Source organism: Saccostrea cucullata, unplaced genomic scaffold (genome assembly GCF_032062105.1).
Source record: "Saccostrea cucullata isolate Sc308-1 unplaced genomic scaffold, CSIRO_AGI_Scuc_v1 ctg526, whole genome shotgun sequence".
Lineage (NCBI taxonomy): Eukaryota > Metazoa > Mollusca > Bivalvia > Ostreida > Ostreidae > Saccostrea > Saccostrea cuccullata.
The window spans coordinates 84,638-105,330 of NW_026930599.1; the positions used below are offsets into that span (position 1 = coordinate 84,638).

General features: G+C 35.6%; 1 protein-coding gene across 2 annotated transcripts in view; it reads left to right on the forward strand.

The window, feature by feature from the left end:
* Window positions 1–20,693, forward strand: part of LOC134229231 (hydroxymethylglutaryl-CoA lyase, mitochondrial-like) — a 99,916-nt gene that overhangs the window by 61,771 nt on the left and 17,452 nt on the right. For both annotated transcript variants that reach the window (XM_062710938.1, XM_062710939.1), the window contains exon 7: window positions 11,229–11,354. In XM_062710938.1, coding sequence (XP_062566922.1) covers window positions 11,229–11,354 — 126 coding nt within the window. The remainder of the gene's footprint in view (window positions 1–11,228; window positions 11,355–20,693) is intronic.

A 20,693-nucleotide genomic window follows, 5' to 3' on the forward strand; every position in this document is an offset into this window, starting at 1 on the left:
CAAGTAACTATAAACCCTATGTTGACCAAACTTGCATGGATGATACATCTAAGGATGCACATTACCAGTCTCTTGCTTTGGATGCTGAATCTGGGCTACATTTTCCGGTTGAGTGAACAGGTTAAAGTTTTTGGTGCAGGGTTCATTTCCAAGATACAATGAGCCCTATAATGACCAAACTTGCATGGATGGTACATCTGAGGATGCATATTACCAGACTTGCTTCGGATGCTGAATCTGAGCTACATTTTCTGGATGAGTGAACAGGTTAAAGTTTTTGGGGCAGGTCTCATTTCCAAGTTACAATGAGCCCTATAATGACTAAACTTGCATGGATGATACATCTTAGGATGCATATTACCAGACTTACTTCGGATGCTGAATCTGAGCTACATTTTCTGGATGAGTGAACAGGTTAAAGTTTTGATGCAGGATTCATTTCCAAGTAACTATGAGCTCTATAATGACCAAACTTGCATGGATGATACATCTAAGGTTGCATTCTACCAGACTTGCTTCAGATGCTGAATCTGACCTACATTTTTTTCTGGATGAGTGAAGAGGTTAAATTTTTATGCAGGTTTCATGTCTAAGTAACTATTAGCCCTATATTGTGCAAACTCGCATGGATGATACATCTTAGGATGCATACTAATGGACTTGCTCTGGATGCTGAATTCGACATACATTTTCCAGATAATGGACCAGGTAAAAAGTTATGGGTGCAGGTCTATCACCAAGAAACTATAAGGCTTAAGTAAACCAAACTTGCCCAAATGATGCATTAAGGGATGAAAACTCTTAAACTTGCTTCAGATGCTGGATTTTGATCACATTTTCATGATGAAGAATTAGTTTGAAGTTTTTATATAGGTCTATTCCAAAGTATCAGATCAAAATTTCATAAATGTTGCATTTTCAGATGTACACTTTTTGTTGGTTAATTATGTGACTTTGCCTTACTTAAAGACAACATTTGTTGCGGTGAGCTCTGTAATCTCTGATTACCTATGTTTATTAAGCTACAACCATTTGAAAACTTTGTCCTTTGTATGTGTAGGAAATTCCGGGAAGCATCTTGAACATTTTAACCTCTTTTTAGACATTTTCCTGTCTGCACACATAATTTTTACGTAGTGCAGTGCTCCATGACGCTTGATGACATTCCGATTTTTGGCTGTGTGTTTACGCGTTGATCATTTATAAATGGCTATAAAACAGTCATATACCCTCCAATTTTATTCAAAATTTCTCCCAGTGATGTTTCATGAATACTTTAGCGACAGGTAAAATATCATAATTCTCTATTCGCTACAATTGTGCAATTTTTATACCCCCCGCAAACGAAGTTTGGGGGGTATATAGGAATCACCTTGTCCGTCTGTCCATCTGTCTGTCCGTCCGTCTGTCTGTGCAAACGTGTCCGGTCCATATCTTTCTTACAGAGGGACATTAGAATCTACTGCTCCACACAAAGATTGCCCATGACCTAAGGGTGTGTCATGACCTCGACCCAAGGTCATTTGGGGAACTTCAAGGTCACTTGAAGAAAAAGTTCATAATTCGTGTCCGGTCCGTATCTTTCTTATGGATAAACTTGGTAGGTTCTCATTTCACACAAAGATTGCCCATGACCCAAGGGTGTGTCATGATTTTAACCCAAGGTCATTTGGGGAACTTCAAGGTCACTGGAAGAAAAATTTCATAATTCGTGCCCGGTCCATATCTTTCTTATGGATAAACTTGGTAGGTTCTCATTTCACACAAAGATTGCCCATGACCCAAGGGTGTGTCATGACCTTGACCCAAGGTCACTTGGGGAACTTCAAGGTTACTGGAAGAAAAATTTCATAATTTGTGTCAGGTACATATCTTTCTGTTGGATAAACATGGTAGGTTCTCATTTCACACATAGATTGCCCATGACCTAAGGGTGTGTCATGACCTTGACCCAAGGTCATTTGGGGAACTTCAAGGTCACTGGAAGAAAAACTTCATAATTTTTGTCCAGTCCATATATTTCTTATGGAAAAACTTACTTCTGAAAAATCCAGCGGGGGTATTTTGTCCCGTTTGGACAGTTCTAGTTAATTTTAATAAAGAGTCTTTGTGATGAAAACATGCCAAAATGTAGCATGCTCCATGAAGCAAGTTTTATCAAAATAAAAAAGCTGTATATTTTTCAATGTTCACTAGAGAGCACCAATTTTTTGTATATTTATTGGGAAATAGGTTAAGATTTTATCCAGAAAGTTTGACCGGTTTTGTGGAAATAGCGCGCTCACAATAGAACTTATCCGCGAACTTTTCTAACACACCTAATAGAGTAAGCATGCAAAGTTAATAATTATGATAAGCAATGGTGCCTCTTTCAAAATTGTGAATTTCTTGGCCTCTGGTTTAAAACACGAACCAAATTTAATTGTTTGAAAGTTGTTGCACAATACTCAGGTGACCTATAAGCCTGTGGGCCTCTTGTTAAATTTTGGGGGAATTCGTTTTCAAATTGATTTTGACACTTTAAGGCCTGTGATCATCAAACTTTGTCAGTTGATGCATCTTGGGTCCTCAAACAACGTCAACTGAAAAGATCTTGACCTACTTTTGACATTTTATATCCTTTCTTTCCTAAAACATTTGATCTCGTTATTTCAGTCACTGAGAGGTTAGGAATCATCAAATCTTGTAAGTTGATGCATCTTGGGGCCTTAAAACATATTTATGAGAAAGTAGGTCACTTGAATTTTTGAATTTTACAGGCATTTGTTTTCAAATTACAAAACAAAGAAAAGCTGGAGACCAACACCTTAGGGGTTAAAATTGCAGAAGATTCTCACATGTGGATACCGAAAGGTATTCAATTGGGTCTGTAACTTCAAAAGTATAAAAACAGATCCACAATCCGATACAGATATAGAATATTCAGAAACAACTAACAAATCTCAACAAGAAACAGCAGGGAAAGAAACCTCTGTTGCAACATCCGATCCAATGGGATCTTCCGAGAAACTGAAAATATCAGAAGAAAATATTGCCTGTTTTAGGGCACTCCGAAAACTTCATATCAAACTCCAAAGAACTTAGTCCAGATATCTGACGTTTTCCTGGCTTTTTCACAATATTGATATTTTACATGCCAGGAAAACGTCAGAACCGGCACCATTATGAAAACTGGGAATTTCGTCGTCTCTGACCAGAGCCTATTTTCGATACTTTTGAACCGAATTAAATGCCAGACTTATAATTAATCAATAGTACAGTGCCTGTAGTACTCACCAACATCGATGAAAAGAAAATATCACTCCATATTTTGATACAGATCCTGCAAGATTTTAAAATGCACGAAATGATAACAAAACTCAACAGTATGAAAAAATATTTTCACCCGACTGGATATTTTATAAACTACCAAAAATAAACAATGTTGGTAAGTACTAAAGGCATTGTACTATTGATAAATTATGAATTCAGCATTTAATTCAGTTCACAAGTATCGAAAATCAACCCGAGAATGGCCCCTCCAGGTGGAGGTGGCAAATTCCCAGTTTTCGTAATGGCGCCGGTTCTGACGTTTTCCTGGCATGTGAAATATCAAAATCGTTAAAAAGCCAGGAAAAGTCAGATATTTCGAACTACAAAGAAATAAAAGCCATGCTGCATACCTGAAAAAATGCCAACAACAGAACCTCATACCAAAAACACTAAGAGCCAAAATTATTCCACAAATTACAGACAGTAATGCTTTGTTTCTCCTAAACTGGGAGGAAGCACACCTTAATTTTAGCCGCAGTCTCATCCGCTTACTTTATGAATATTGGAATACGAGAACTAATAAGATGAATACACATATACTTGATTTAAAATCCCATCTTAAAAACAAAGAAAACAGTAACAAAATGGAACATATAGACAATCTATTAACTGCAATCCCAAACTTTATGAAGAAGAAGGAAGCCGATAAGGAATTGACAAAAGCATTCAAGAACAATAAAAAATCCCAGTAATTGTTAACTAAACCCCCTCTCCCCCCACTTATTTAAAGGATGAATTGTAGCGAGGATCTACATACCTTCACGTTTCGTCTGAACGAATTTCATCATAAAACTATAACAATGAACTCTTGAACATTGTGTAGAAATTATCTTTGCTTATATTAATACAGTAAAACTTGTTTAGTACGAACACGGATATAGCGAATTAACGGTTATAGCGAAGTTTTTATGGGTCCCCAGCAAAATTCTTAACAAATCTTTGGAAAAGTTTACGGTTATAACGAACTCTGATATAACGAATTTACGGATATAGCGAACTGATTTTGAGTCCCATTGAGATTACATAAAATGAAATTTACATCTTTTTTAATGAACTTTCAATGATCTCAAAATTTGATAAATTGAACTGATTTTAATTTCTTTTAGCATTTGTATGTAAAAAATAATTCATAATAAAACTTTGATTATCGAAGGTATTTTTGTAATATTTGCTTTCTTCACATGTTTGGTAGTACTACTTGAAGGAAAACATGCATATTGTCAATTCGCTCTATTTTGTTTTACGAATTCGTTACACGGATATAATGAATTACGGATATAGCGGATTAAATTCACAGGTCCCCGGGACTTCGCTATAACCAAGTTTTACTGTACATGTTAATTATTTTAGTGTAATTTTACAAATAATTATTTTCCTCCATAAAATAGGATATTCAGAAGTAGAAATTTATGAAACCAAACTACATTTTATGTTATCCCAACATTTATAGGAAATATGATATAATGTCCACTTGTATAATTTTACGCACTCTTTATACATGTACAAACCCTATGATTTTTTTTCCATTGTGACGTCACAGTCTACCAAAACAGCTTGAACTGCCACAACAATGATGCAACAGAAGAACAACAATCCACACAATTTATGGATGATTTTAATAAAACAATAATGTTGTTTACTGACTAAATCTTAAGTCAGAAAAACTTTAGAGGAAACGTAAATTGATTATATTTTGTATAAAGTACCATTGTTAAGCAAGTCCGCATATGTACAAAACACTCCGCATTTTATTTTGTATATAGCAACATCATCTGCATTTTTGTGTATATAGCAATGTCATCCGCATTTTTTACTTCAGTAGATAAATTTACATGTTTGTTTTCAAATTGTTTAAAAGGCATATTTTGAATACTTTCAGACCTATGATCATCAAACTTTGTCAGTTGATGCATCTTGGGTCTTCAAAAAATGTTGACCAAAAAGTAGGTCACAGTGACCTATTTTTGACATTTTATAGACATATTTAAGTATCTCAGGTATTTATTGTCTTAGAAACTTCAAACTTTGTCAGTTGATGCATCTTGGGTTTTCGGAGAACATCGACTAAAAAGTAGGTCACCGTGACCTTCTTCTGACATTTTATGCTATATTTAAGTATCTTAGGTACTTATTGGCCTAGATTTAAGAAATCTTTTGTTCCCACTGCAATTAATTCCTGGAATTCCCTTTCTAAAGACGCAAGACAGGGACGTAGCAACAGGGGGGGCCTGGCCCCCCCCCCCCACTTTTTTTGCCAACAATACTTTTACTATTGAAAATGTTCATTGAAAAGGTGGTTGGCCCCCCCACTTTATACTGGAGTAAGGTAATTTGAATGAAACATAGTATTATAAGCTTAAAAATTGGATATTGAAAGAAATTGGTAGTGGAAAAAGTTTGCCTCAACCCCCCCCCCCCCCCCCCCCCCCCCCCACACACACACACACACACACGAAATAGGATTTTCAACTTTGGGCAATTTTTCAATTTTTCCTTTTTTTCCTTTTTTTTTCCTTTTTTTTTTTTTTTTTTTTGCTTTTCAATTTTTTCAGGTAAGTAAAAAAAAATTTCTGTGGCTGGCCCCCCCCCCCCCCACTTTCAAAATCGATGCTACGTGCCTGTAAGAGACACAACCTCTATTAGTAAATTTAAAACAAGAATATGCTCACATCCCTCAAAGCCGCCTTTGTATTTTTCATATGGGAAATGCTATTTAAATATAATTCACACAAAATTAAGGCACAGTAGTATACTTAATAATGATCTTTATCGAAGAAATATAATTGACTCCGATCTCTTAATTGTTCATGTGGACAAATTGAAGATGTATACCATTTCTTTTTTGTATGTAAAAAATATGAGCAGCCAAGAAATTGCCTCTTAAACAATATTTTACAATATAATCACTTGACAATAGTCAACTTCCATCTCTTATTATTTGGAAATGATTTCTTGTCTGTTGATGTGAATAAAAAAATGTTTCACTGTGTCCAAAAGTTCATTCGTTATTCATGTAGATTTTGATCCCTTTTTCTTCTTTTGTTTCTTTGTCATTTAATCATATCTGTACAACTTTGATTGTTTATGATGTGAGAATTTTACTTGTGATCATTTTTATTCTTTATTATCATTATTGTCATAAATTTTTTTTCCAAAGTACTGCTGTAATTGTAATCATATTGTAAGAACTCTGAATCTTTAGTCAAAGCCGTAACTAGGCTCCGATTTTTAGTGAGGCAAGGGTGCTGGGCATTTCTAGTCCCAGACGGGGCAAGGGTAGTACTTGATAGCCATTGATGTGGGGTTTCCAGGAGGAGGGGAATCTTTAAACCAGTTACCTGGGTATTAGAAAATAAAAGATTTAATCTTAGGAAGTTAATACGTTTTTGAATGGTCGCTCGCATGGCACAGTGGTTAGAGCGTATGACCGTATGCTCTAGAATCGCAGACTAAGGAGTTGATCCTTACATCGCGAGTCCCACTGCGGGAAGTAGACCAGTCCTTCGGATGAGACCGTAAAAATCGAGGTCTTATATCACAGTAAGTGATGGCACAAAAAGATCTTTCACTGTTCAATCATCTTATTTCAGTGACCCTGAAAGCCTAGTGCAGATTTAAAACTTGCAGCCCTCCACTGGCAACAAGGGCTGTCTCAATATGAATGAGAAATTCTTAGATGGGATGTTTTAACAATCAAACAGTTTACAAAACAAACATTTTGAATTATATTTTACATGCGTTCTAAATGAAAATGAGGCACCTGGTGAGATGAACGATTTTCAGAAATTGAAACAAAAGTTGAAAATATTAATTTAGCATGAAGACACACACAATTCATAAGTTCAGTGTAAAACTTTTTCACTTTTCAGAAAATTCAAAAAATTTAGTGAGGTATTTGCCTTACTTGCCTCAATGGTAATTACGGCCTTGGTCGCGGGTTCGAATCCAACCGTGGGAGAGAACGGTCCTTCGGATAAGACAATATAAGGCGAGGTCCCGTGTTGCAGTACGTACTAGCACGAAAAAGATCCGTCACTGCTCAATGACCCCGAGTGCCGAGTATAGGACATGTAGATGGTGCTCACAGCTGTATTGAGCGACTGAACGTGTAATGCCGGACCCCACTTTGTAGATATTTTAAACTTGTAATAAGCTTGCTACATTGATTGCATATGTTATATTCTCCCTCACTATGTTCATTCAAATATAAATTTATATTCTAAGTATGAGAATAAGAAAAGAACTCTATATTACACACGCATTGAATCCGAGGGGAGGGGGGTATCATTAAATCGGCATGCATTGAACATTGGGGCGTTGGTTACCTGATCACTAGATTTCAGCTCACATAGCAGTTACTTTTGAAAGGCTGCAACAATGACCTTGTATCTGAAAATCATCTATCCCTCTGTTTTCAATAATCCAGATAGATTGCATCATCAATACGTACTGGTCCCTGCTAACAAAGCACTAACAATATTGTCTTCGTTTATACACACTGTTCCCTTTCTAAGGAATAAATTCTTCAAAATCATATGCAGTTTTGAATTTTTTTAATATCCCAAACAAAATTGAATACGATCTACCACATCTTTAGTGGATTCTGAAACTTCATAAAAAAAAAAGTTGAAAATATTAATTTAGCATGAAGACACACACAATTCATAAGTTCAGTGTAAAACTTTTTCACTTTTCAGAAAATTCAAAAAATTTAGAGAGGCATTTGCCTCACTTGCCTCAATGGTAGTTACGGCCTTGTTAGTAAGTGTCTTAACTTGAAATATTTTGTATTTATCATGTATATGTATAACTTAACACCTTCAGTTGTTATTTTGGCAATCACTTATTTAATTATTGTATATATTACAGGGAGAGGTTTTTAGCTCACCTGAGCCGAAGGCTCAAGTAAGCTTTTCTGACTTTTCACATTTTTGACTTCTTCTCAAGAACCACTGGGCCAATTTTAACCAAACTTGGTACAAAGCATTCTTAGGTAAAGGGGATTTAAAATTATCAAAATAAAGAGCCAAGACCCCTCACAAGGGGAGATAATAAAGAAAATACAAAAAAAGGTGGGGTCATTAAAAAATCTTCTTCTCAAGAACCACTTCGCCAGAAAAGCTGAAACTTATGTGGGAGCATCCTGGGGTAGTGTAAATTCTAAATTGTTCAAATCATAACCCCCGGAGGTTGGGCGGGCCACAATAGGGAATCTAAGTTTTACATAGAAATATATAGGAACAAACTTTAAAAATCTTCTTCTCAAGAACCACTGGGCCAGAAAAGCTGAAACTTATGTGGAAGCATCCTGGGGTAGTGTAGATTCTAAATTGTTCAAATCATGACCCCCGGGGGTTGGGCGGGCCCGCAATAGGGAATCCAAATTTTACATAGAAGTATATAGGAACAAACTTTAAAAATCTTCTTCTCAAGAACCCCTCACAAGGGGAGATAATAAAGAAAATACAAAAAAAGGGTGGGGTCATTAAAAAATCTTCTTCTCAAGAACCACTGGGCCAGAAAAGCTGAAACTTATGTGGAAGCATCCTGGGGTAGTGTAGATTCTAACTTGTTAAAATTGTGATCCCCGGAGGGGGGGGGGGACGAGGCCACACTAGGTATTACAATGGGGAAATGGGGTAAAGAACGACATCACCAATGCTACTCAGGTGAGCGATGTGGCCCATGGGCCTCTTGTTTTAAGTTGCAAGAACTTGTAACCAATCCCTTTGTATAAATTATACAATAAAATATGTTCAAAACAATTGGCCTAGAATTGGTAAACTTTGTCAGTTGAGGCATCTTGGGTTTTTTGACCACAAAGTAGGTCATGGTGACCCACTTTTGAATATCTCATGTACTTACTTACCGGTACTTAGAATCATCAAACTTTGTCAGTTGATGGAACTTAGGTTTTCAGAGAATGCTGTCAGAAAAGTAGGTCAAAGTAGGTCTTTTGACATTTTATTGCTATATTTAAATATCTCAGGTACTTCTTGGCTTTGAATCATCAAACTTTGTCAGTTGATGCATTATTGGGTTTTTGGAGAATGTCAACTAAAAAGTAGGTCACTGTAATCAACATTGGGCTTATAATCGTCAAACTTAGTCAGTTGAGACATCTTGGGTTGTCGGGGAATGTCAACCAAAAAGTAGGTCACGGTGACCAACTTTTAAATATCTTAGGTACTTATTAGCTTACAATCATCAAAATTTAAGAGTTGATGGATCTTAGGTTTTCGGTGAATATTGACTAAAAAGTAGGTCACTGTGACCTACTTTTGACATTTTATGCTATATTTAAGTATCTTAGGTACTTATTGGCCTAGAATTGGTAAACTTTGTCAGTTGAGGCATCTTGGGTTTTCAGAGAATGTCGACCAAAAAGTAGGTCATGGTGACCCACTTTTGAATATCTCATGTACTTATTGGCTTAGAATCATCAAACTTTGTCAGTTGATGCATCTTGGGTTTTCAGAGAATGCTGTTAGAAAAGTAGGTCAAAGAAGGTCTTTTGACATTTTATTGCTATATTTATTGCTATATTTAAATATCTCAGGTACTTCTTGGCTTTGAATCATCAAACTTTGTCAGTTGATGCATTATTGGGTTTTTTGAGCATGCCGACTAAAACGTAGATCACTGTGATCAACCCTTGGCTTAGAATCGTCAAACTTTTTCAGTTGAGACATCTGAGATTTTCAGGGAATGTTGACCAAAAAGTAGGTCTCAGTGACCAACTTTTGAATATCTTAGGTACTTACTGGTATTAGCTTACATTCATCAAACTTTATCAGTTGATAGATCTTAGGTTTTCGGAGAATGTTGTCTGAAAAGTAGATCAAGGTGATCTACTTGTGACTTTTTTGGCTATATTTATGTATATGGAGTACTTATTGGCCTAAAATGGTCAAACTTTGTCAGTTGACGCATCTTGTGTTTTCGGAGAATGCTGTCTAAAATGTAGGTCACAGTGGCCTTCTTGTGACATTTTATGGCTGTATTTAGGTATCTAAGAGTACTTATTGGCTTCTTGGGTTTTCAGAGAATGTTGACTAAAAAGTAGATCATGGTGACCTACTGTGGAATATCTTTAGTACTTATTGGCTGAAAATCATCAATCTTTGTCCATTAATGCATCTTGAGGCATCAGAAGAGGTACATATTGGCTTTGAATCATCAAACTTTGTCTATTAATGCATCTTAAATCCTCAGAAAATTTCAATCAAAAAGTATGTCACTGTATCCTATTTATGGTATTTTATAGCTATATTGAAATATCTTCAGTCCTAACGTACTGGCTAAGAATCATCAAATTTATCAGTTGATGCATCTTGGGATGCTTAAGAGTTATAATTAGAGGCTTCAAAAAGAAGTGATGGATTGTATAATTTATCAGAAGAACGATTCAAGGCCCTTGGGCCTCTTGTTACCAATGTTTTAAAATTTACATCACTGACTTCAACTTTTTCTTTCATTATTTTAAACTTATCAATACTTGTGACTGATCTGTACTTTACTCATAAAAAGTTTGATACAAGAAAATATTTAATTGCCTATTTAGATTTTTAATACCCCAAATATGTTACGATCTTTAGTGCAAAAGGTCACGCAATATTTATGTGCATTAATTTGCAATATTTCAAATCAAGACCATGTGGGTAGGATGGTGATCATTTTTATATAGAAATATTTACAGGGAAAAAAAGTCATGTTTACTCACATTGATATAGAATCGACCTCAGCTAGTTTAAAGAAATCTTGGTTCTAATCACAATCCCTGGAGGTTAGGTGGAGCCACACTGGAAGATCAAAGTAATTGTAAAAAAAAAATGAATTAGTTAGAAATGTTTCAAGCAAACATATTAAACTGATCAAAATTAATTATGATACTAATTTATATATCTATTTTTTAGATGGGTGTTGCAGTCATTGACAGCTCCACGGCAGGTTTGGGTGGTTGTCCCTATGCTAAGGGAGCCAGTGGCAATGTGGCTACAGAAGATGTTTTGTATATGCTACATGGACTTGGAATAAAAACTGTAAGGAATTTTGTCTTTCCTTAAACAAAGGATAAATTTGCTAATGCATAAGAAACTATGATAAAATTGCTATATATAAAAACACTGTTTTACTTTAAGACATTGTCTGTATATATACTGGACAAAAAAGTTAGGGATTGTGATTTTGAGCTGTTTACCCAAACAATTATTATATACCGTATAAGTGGAAATTTTAGCGAGACGCAAATTTAGCGATCTAACCTAAAAAATTGGTGATTTATTTTTAGCGAGATACAATTTTAGCGATTTTTAAAAAGCTCACTAAAGTACCTATTACAAATTAACCGATATTAATAATTAGCGATATTAAATTTTAGCGATCTCGGCACTCTCTCTAATAATGCCAAAATTAAGTCCTCGCTAAAAATTCTACTTATATGGTATTTTTTACATTATAGTTCAACCATACTTTCTTTTACATGTTATTGATAAGAAAATGTTACCTGTAGGGTCATGCAATTCATGCCCAATTCATGCTTTACTGAATGCCAACACACAGTGAAAAACAAACTGATTCAGGGTATACACAAGTTAACAAAATTGTTAATATGAATACAGGTTTGAAGTTAAGGATATTTTTTGATGACCCTGTGACATTTCAAGCCATGAAACGTCACTTCACCGGCTTTGAGGCAGCACAAGCTATAGGTATGCTTCAATCTGGCAATACTCAAAGAACTGTTACTGCACACTTTAATTTGTCCCAAAGTGTCATTTCACAATTATGAAATTGATTCCAACATACTGGTACTGTTACTGAGAGACCATGTTCTGGTCGTCCGAGGTCAACCACAGCTCGTCAGGACCTTTATCTGGTCAATTTGGTAAAACGGCAGAGGATCCAGAGTGCTATTAGGCTAAATACAGACTTTCAAAAAGCAACAAGAGTGTGAGTAACACCATAGACAGTTCAAAACAGACTCCATGGGGCTAATATCCAAGCATTCCGACCAGCAGTCCAGCCCAAAATGACCCCAAGGCACAGAACGGCCAGACTCCAGTGAGCGAAACCATGTCAGTTGGCAACTGCGTCACTGGACCCCTGTTCTTTTTACAGATGAGTCACACTTTTGTGTAGACTTTTATGACGGTCATAGACAAGTTTATCGTATGACCAGTGAACGTTATGCAAATTGCTATGTTGCCGAGCATGATCATTTCGGGGGTGGTACATGTATCAGTATAACCAGAAAGGCTGACTTGCATTTTATCACAGGAAATCTCACAGATAACATACTGAGATGAAATACTGCACCCTTTTGTCAGGCTGTATGCAGGTGCAATCGCTGATGATTTTATTTTAATGGACAATAATGCTAGACCTCACAGGGCTCGCATCATAACAGACTACCTGGAAAATGAAACCATTGCGCCAAAGAGACTGGCTGAATCTTTCGCCTGATTTGAATCCCATAGAACATGCTTGGGACAAGCTGCAGCAAGCCATTTCAGCATGCCCAGTACTCCCTTAAGGAACTGTGAAAAGCTTTCTGCAGCACTCGTCAAGAAATGGGCTGGATTGCCGCAAATCTTCCGGAGACTTATCCGCAGTATGCAGAGGTGTTGTCGTACGGATATTCATGCAGTGGGTGGTCATACAGCATATTGTACACATCAAAACCCTGCGCAAACAGTTACGTCTGAATTTTCCATCCTTTACCAAGCCTGTTTTACATTCTGTTTTGGGGGTTGTGTGACAATTAATCCCAATGCACATTAACGCTTCATAGATACAATAAAAATTGTTTATTTACCTGATAAATATTTGTATTACAGACCCTAAACCGTGCTACTACACCTCAGAAACAAACCGTACCATTCCGTGCAGAAAGCGTACCGTACCGTTCACAAAGCGTACCGTTCCGTGCAGAAAGCGAACCGTTCCGTTCACAAAGCGTACCGTTCCGTGCACAAAGCAAACCGTTCCATGCACAAAGCGTACTGTACTGTTCTCAAAGTGTACCGTTCCATTCACAAAGCGTACCGTACCGTCCACAAAGCGTACCGTTCCGTGCAAGAAACGAACCGTACTGTTCTTTGGTTAATTATGCAAACTACGCCCCCAATGATTTTTGAATCGTGTAATGACCAAATAAGTCATTTTGGTTTATTTCTCGCTACGGTGCCTGTGAAAGAAGGACGGAGGTTGTGTCTGCCTGTTCGAAACACCATTATCAAGTATCATGCGTCTGGGCCTTCAACTGTAAAAAAAAGGAAACTACTCGAGACAAAATGCTACTCCTCCTACAGTTTTGGTCCGATTTCAATATAACTTGGCACACAAGTAGACTACACTAAGATACATAATTTTGTGCATGGGTTTTTGATTTCAATGAACGGTGTTGCCGTGGTTACTAAAAATAGAAATTTCTGTGAAATTCTTTCAAAATGCTACTCCTCCTACAGTTTTGGTCTGATTTCAATATAACTTGGCACAAAAGTAGACTACACTAAGATACATAATTCTGTGCATCTGTTTTTGATTTCGATAAACGGTGTTGCCGTGGTTACTAAAAATAGAAATTTCTGTGAAATTCTCTCAAAATGCTACTCCTCCTACAGTTTTGGTCTGATTTTGATATAACTTGGCATACAAGTAGACTACACTAAGATACATAATTCTGTGCATCGGTTTTTGATTTCAATGAACAATGTTGCCATGGTTACTAAAATTAGAAAAAATAGAAATTTCTGTGAAATTCTTTCTTTTCTTATTGCTGATTTAAAGTCTCAAGTCCCAACTGCTACTTTTCTCTTCCTTTGTTTTAAGTATAAACCAGTAGAGCTACAGTCTCGACAGAGACTTCTGGTTTTTTATATTAGCAAATTAAATCAATTTCTCTTTGAAATATTAGTTGTATTTAAATATTCGTAATTTAACCATACAGACATTTAAACTAATATTATAAGATGCCCTAAAATTCAATATTATTGTGCCGTGCCCGGGGAAAAAAACCCTCTTCAAATGTGTACATGTACATTCATGTTTCATAATCCTATAATTATATTTGACATAAAAATAGGTTCAATAGACTATTATACCACTAAGATAGAATAATACATAAAACATATATTAACTGTCTAGAGTAAAATTTAAAAAAAGAACCGTTTTAGACTCTCACATTAATTCTGTTAAGATATTTACTATAGGCGAATCATTGGTGCAGTTATACTTAGACAGAAAATCTGTAACCATGTAAAATATGGATTAAAATATTACATGTGGTAAACATGAAGATTTCTACTGAACTGACAGAGATGATAATCTTACTAATAAAACTGTGATCAACTTTCACGCTGCATACAAAAATCGCCAGCTGAATTTCTTGCAAATAAAATGTGCAAACTGCAGTATAAATATTAATTACTTCATTCTGAAATACATCTCATGAAAAATGAAAAAAAAAACAGTCTGCAAAAAAATAAAGATATTATAAGGTTTGTTACACTACATACCCCCATCATCTTTCTAGAAAGCAATACGAATTAGCTGGTTAATAGTTCTTTAGAAGTCTGCAAAAAGGTATGTTGTTGTAAATAAAAAAATCATAATCTACAGGAAACATTCTTATTAGTGTCTGAAAAAGATAATTTACTAAATAAAATGAAATTTAAAAAAAATATGTGTTTGTTAACCCCCCCCCCCCCCCCCCACCCAGAAGTTGATACTTATGCGAATTTATGTGACTTTAAATTGTGCTTTTGTAAAAAAAAGAAAATTATGATTTAGGGATACATGCTTATTTATTTTTGTCTGAAAAAGGATAATTTAGGAAGTAAATTTCTAATCAGTGTTGTGGTGCAACCTGGAAGATGAGTTTGCTGGATGTTAGTTGAGTGATTAAATACACTTGATGTGGTCAGAACTAAATAATTTGAAAGGTGTGTTAAACACATGGCGACCCGTCCCTCCGGTGTGACCCACTATTTTTTTTTAAACAGGTGTGAACTATGAACTGACCATAAGAATGTTTCAAATCACAGGAGAAATTCTTCCAGCGTAAACAGACTTTCAGGGTCACCTAGCGTCATGCCATATTGATTGACAGGTGATGCACGAGGATTTCATGCGTGCAGCATGCATGTACAGAGAACGGATTATTCACTGCACAATAGTTGTAAATGGGTTGATTAAATAGAATCATAGAGTGATTAATTGTGACTTTGGCGATGTAAATAAAACGAAGAATGAGAATAAATACAAGTTATTATTTTTTTACAGATGTAATGTATTAAGGGGTTGCATCTCTCTCTCTCTCTCTACCCCTCCCCCCCCCCCCTCTTTCATTCCTGACATCGTTTTTACAGACTTTACAAGAATAGAATAACTTAATAAAATAAAGAGAAACTTATTAAAATAATTACTTAATACACTGAAAGGATTATTGAAAACATAAATACATGTCTGTGAAAAGAATGTTTTCTGTTACGAGAAAGCGCTTGGAACTTATTGTATTGATTTCGTGTTTCTGCTGCTGATTTTCGTTTTTATTTTGTTTACTGATATTTCTCTTCTGAAGCAAACGTTTAAAGGACAGATCTTATTTAATTTTAAAAATAAAAAAAACAATGTACATATCTAATTACTAGGAGTAAAAATGAAGCAGGAATAGTCATATTTATTTCTATAGATCAATCAATTAAAAATAATTTATATATGTGCGTAGCGTTATATGTATAGAACAAGTAAATACCCGGTATATATTAATTCCTTTTAATTATGTTACAACTTTATTTTAAAGTGAAAAAAATATTTAATTTAATTTTTTTTCCTTTTTAGCTCACCTGAGCCGAAGGCTCAAGTGAGCTTTTCTGATCAAAATTTGTCCGTTGTCTGTCGTCGTTGTCGTTGTCGTTGTTGTCGTTGTCGTTGTCGTTGTTGTCGTGAAGAACCACTGGGCCAATTTCAACCAAACTTGGTACAAAGTATCCTTGGGTGAAGGGGATTCAAGTTTGTTCAAATGAAGGGCCATGCCCTTTTCCAAGGGGAGATAATCATGAATTTGTTAAAAATTAATGGCAATTTTAAAAAATCTTCTTCTCAAGAACCACTTTCATGTGAAAGCATCCTAGCTAGTGTAGATTCAAGTTTGTTCAAATCATGACCCCCGGGGCAAAGCGTTTTACATAGGAATGTATAGGAAAAATATTTAAAAACTCAAGAACCACTGGGCCAGGAAAGATGAAACTCATGTGGAATCATCCTCAGGTATAGATTCAAGTTTGTTTCTGACCCCCGGGGCTAGGGTGCCAAAATGATTTTACATAGGTGGAAAAATTTTAAAAATCTTCTTTCCAGAACCACTGGTCCAGGAAAGATGAAACTCATGTGGATTCATCCTCAGGTAGTGTAGATTCAAGCTTTTAAAATCATGACCCCCGGGGCTAGGGTGGGGCCAAAATGGCCGACCCAAGTTTTACATAGGAATATATAGGAAAAATCTTTAAAAATCTTCTTCTCCAGAACCACTGGGCCAGGAAAGATGAAACTCATGTGGAATCATCCACAGGTATCGTAGATTCAAGTTTGTTCAAATCATGACCCCTGGGGCAAGGGCGGGGCCAAAATGGCCGACCCAAGTTTTACATAGGAATATATAGGAAAAATCTTTAAAAATCTTCTTCTCCAGAACCACATGGCCAGGAAAGATGAAACTCTAGTGGAATCATCCTCAGGTAGTGTAGATTCAAAAATGACCCCCGGGGCAAGGGTGGGGCCAAAATAGTTTTACATAGGAATATATAGGAAAAATCTTTAAAAATCTTTTTCACCAGAACCACTGGTCCAGGAAAGATTAAACTTATGTGGAATCATCCTCAGGTAGTGTTGATTCAAGTCAATTAAAAATAATTTATATATAGGAAAATTCTTTAAAAATCTTCTCCAGAACCACTGGTCCAGGAAAGATGAAACTCTTGTGGAATCATCCTCAGGTAGTGTAGATTCAAGTTTGTTGAAATGATGACCCCCAGGGCAAGGGTGGGGCCAAAATGGCTGACCCGAGTTTTACATAGGAATATAAAGGGAAATATCTTTAAAAATCCTTCTCCAGAACCACTGGGCCAGGAAAGATGAAACTCATGTGGAATCATCCTCAGGTATATATCAAATCATGACCCCCGGGGCTTTTAATTTTTACATAGGGATATATAGGAAAACCTTTTAAAATCTTCCTTTAAAGTACTTCAAAGCTATGATTAGTGATATTTATATGGAATCATTTTAGGTAGTGTAGATTCTAGTTTGTTCAAAAAATATTTAATTTAATTTTTTTTCCTTTTTAAAATGAAGGTTCAGCATACGTAAAAAATAAGCACGGAAATATTTACGAGTTCTATATAATAATACATGTCTATTCATAATGCCAAAGACATCGGTGGGATAATGTTTTTTTCTTCCTTTCATTTTTTTCTTCATTTTTCCTCCATCACTGCTGTAGTGTAAATTTATATTTAAATTGAAACCGAGAAATTAATTTGTTAATAGCGGAAATATAATTATATACATGCATTAATTATAAGTACTTCAAAAGTCATTTAAAATGAATTAATTTTTAGCAGCCAATCAAGAATTAAAGCTAACAGGCTCCACCCACTTCATTTGCATACCGTTTCCCAAAGCGTACCGTTCACAAAACGAATCGTTCCGTGCAAGAAACGAAACATACCGTCCACAAAGCATACCATTCCATGCACAAAGCGTACCGTACCGTTCACAAAACGAACCGTTCCGTTCACAAAGCGTACCGTTCCGTGCACAAAGCGTACCGAACCGTACTGTTCAAGTGGTGTAGTAGCACGGTTTAGGGTCTGTATATAGTTATTATGAAATATGTTGTTATTTGTTGTAAATTAAATAATTTATAAATCATGATCCTTATCTCATTTTGTCCAGTATATATATAACATGTCATAACTGACCTATTTCCTTATGCAATGTTCATTTATCATCTCTTTATTCCTAAAATCTAAGCCGCATTTCATTGGCATATTTGATAAGCCCTCATTAATATACCTTAATAGCCAGGGCAAAGTGTTGGGGAGTATATTGAAATCAGCTTGTCACATGAAGGGATATTTTGAAATATGCAAGCATTTACAGGTAGTTTTCATACTTTTTGTTCAAAAGATGGTCCTAGGGTTAGAATGTGATACTAAGGAAAATCAAGGTTTTACCGAGAAACATTCAGGAAATGTTTAAATAAAAAACGTTCATGATAAGTGGTAAAATTTTGTAATTAATCCCATTGCAGGTTGTGCAGATTTAATTTTCTTCAGATCACTGTCACGTTTGATAGGTTTAGAGCCAAATAAAGAGTTTGAGTTTGTACATCAGAATAACAATGGCGGATCAATTGGGGGGGGGGGGGGTAACAGGAGTTGAAACCCACCCACCCTTATGGATTTATTAAAATGAGAGAGGAAGAGAGTCCCAATTTTTTTTTTTACTACAGAAAATGTTCATTGAAAAGCTAATGTACAATGAAGGAATTTGGTTGTGGAAAGAAGGATATGGAGATAATGAACAGTATTCAATCTCAAAGTCCATAAAACAATTCAAAATAAAAGCAGAGAAAAAAAACCTTAACTAAATAGGATTTTTGGGTTTAGAGATTTATTTTCCTTTCTATGTCAAAAACTTTCAGGTAAGGCCATTTTTAGATTAATGTGCGCTTGCCCTTTCCTGCCTCAAGGTTGAATTATTTAGTCATTAGGTAGGTGGGAAAAATTTTTTCCAGAAAATTTCAGCATATTGGTTGATAGGATAAGGGGAATAAAAAGAAAAAAAATCATGTCCTTGAATGGAAAAAAAAAATTGTGTGTGTATTCTATTAAGTTATTTAACTATATGTAAACATACGTCATAACAACTCTTTTCCTCTTCACCCCTCACCCCTTTGGAAAATTTCTAGGTCCGGACCTGTATAAGAAAAGCTTTGATGATCATGACATGAAACCACTGTCTCGGAGACGATAAGAAAACCCCATTGATTAGAAATTAGACAATTGCCCTTACCATAGCCCCCCACCCAAACAACTGCAAATATAAATAGAGACATTGAAACATCAACAATTATATTCAAATCATCCATTCATCTGTGTCTTTAGGTCATCTGAGTAAACTCAGGTGACCTATTGCTATCTGTTTTCGTCTGTTATCGTGCGTTGTTAATCGGGCATTAACAATTGAACATTTTCAGCTTTCTCCCTGCAATCACTCAACCAATTTCAACCAATTTTGGCATAAAGCATCTATGGGTAAAATAGAACAAAAATTATAAATTTCATGGTCCCTGCCCCCCCTTGGGCCTGAGGGGTGATGCCAAATTCACTAAAATTAATGCAATCTTTAAAAATCTTCTTTACTCCTGGACATCAAGCAGTCTGTTTGCATAATTGTAATCAGCATTGAGTCCTCTATCAAAATTGTGAAATTCTTAACCCTGGGGTCAGGGGTTCTAGTGCTAGGGTGGGGCTATATAGATTACATAGATTACATTGTATATAATAGTGAAAATACATTATTTCTTTGAAAATCTTCTTCTCTGCTCCTGGGCATTAAATAAACTATGGTCCCAGTGTGAGGGGTTCTTAGGTGCTAGGGTGAGGATATATATAGATTATATAGTGAAAAATTAGTGCATTTTTTTCTTTGAATATCTTCTCCTCTGCTCTTGGGTATTTAATAAACAAACCAATACATAGTTATGTTGAATAGAACTGCCTCTTCCAAAATTATGAATTTCTTGGCCCTGGGGTCAGGGGTTCTAGTGCTAGGGTGGGGTTATATAGATTACGAGGGGTGATCAAAAAGTTCGCGAACTAATTAAATAACTTCCATAAGAGAAACAATATTTGATTTCAGTGTTGATTTTAATTTAAATTAGTCCTCTCCGAATTTAATGCACATCTGTCACCGTTCTGTTCATGCACAGATCACGTGTTATAGGCGGTCACATGACCCTCTCCATAGCGTTCTGTCACAAAAGCTGAAAGATATTTCTGAGTTTTATATTTCTTTCCATGCAAGTTAATTTCTATAACAAGAACAGTTCATTTGTCAGAAATGGTCAAATCTCGGCAACAGAATGGATAGTTGAGAATATCCTTTCCAAAAGTAAGCATGTCGACCATCAAAATCCAAATTTTCCGTCTCGGGAGAGACTTTTATTCAAGGTGGATAGAGAATGGGTGCCTCCTTTTTATCATATCAAATATGTTTAAAATCTTAAGTAAACGATATCTTAGGTATTTGATAATTATATTATTGTTGAAATGTTCAACTATTTTTAGCTCACCTGAGCCGAAGGCTATAGA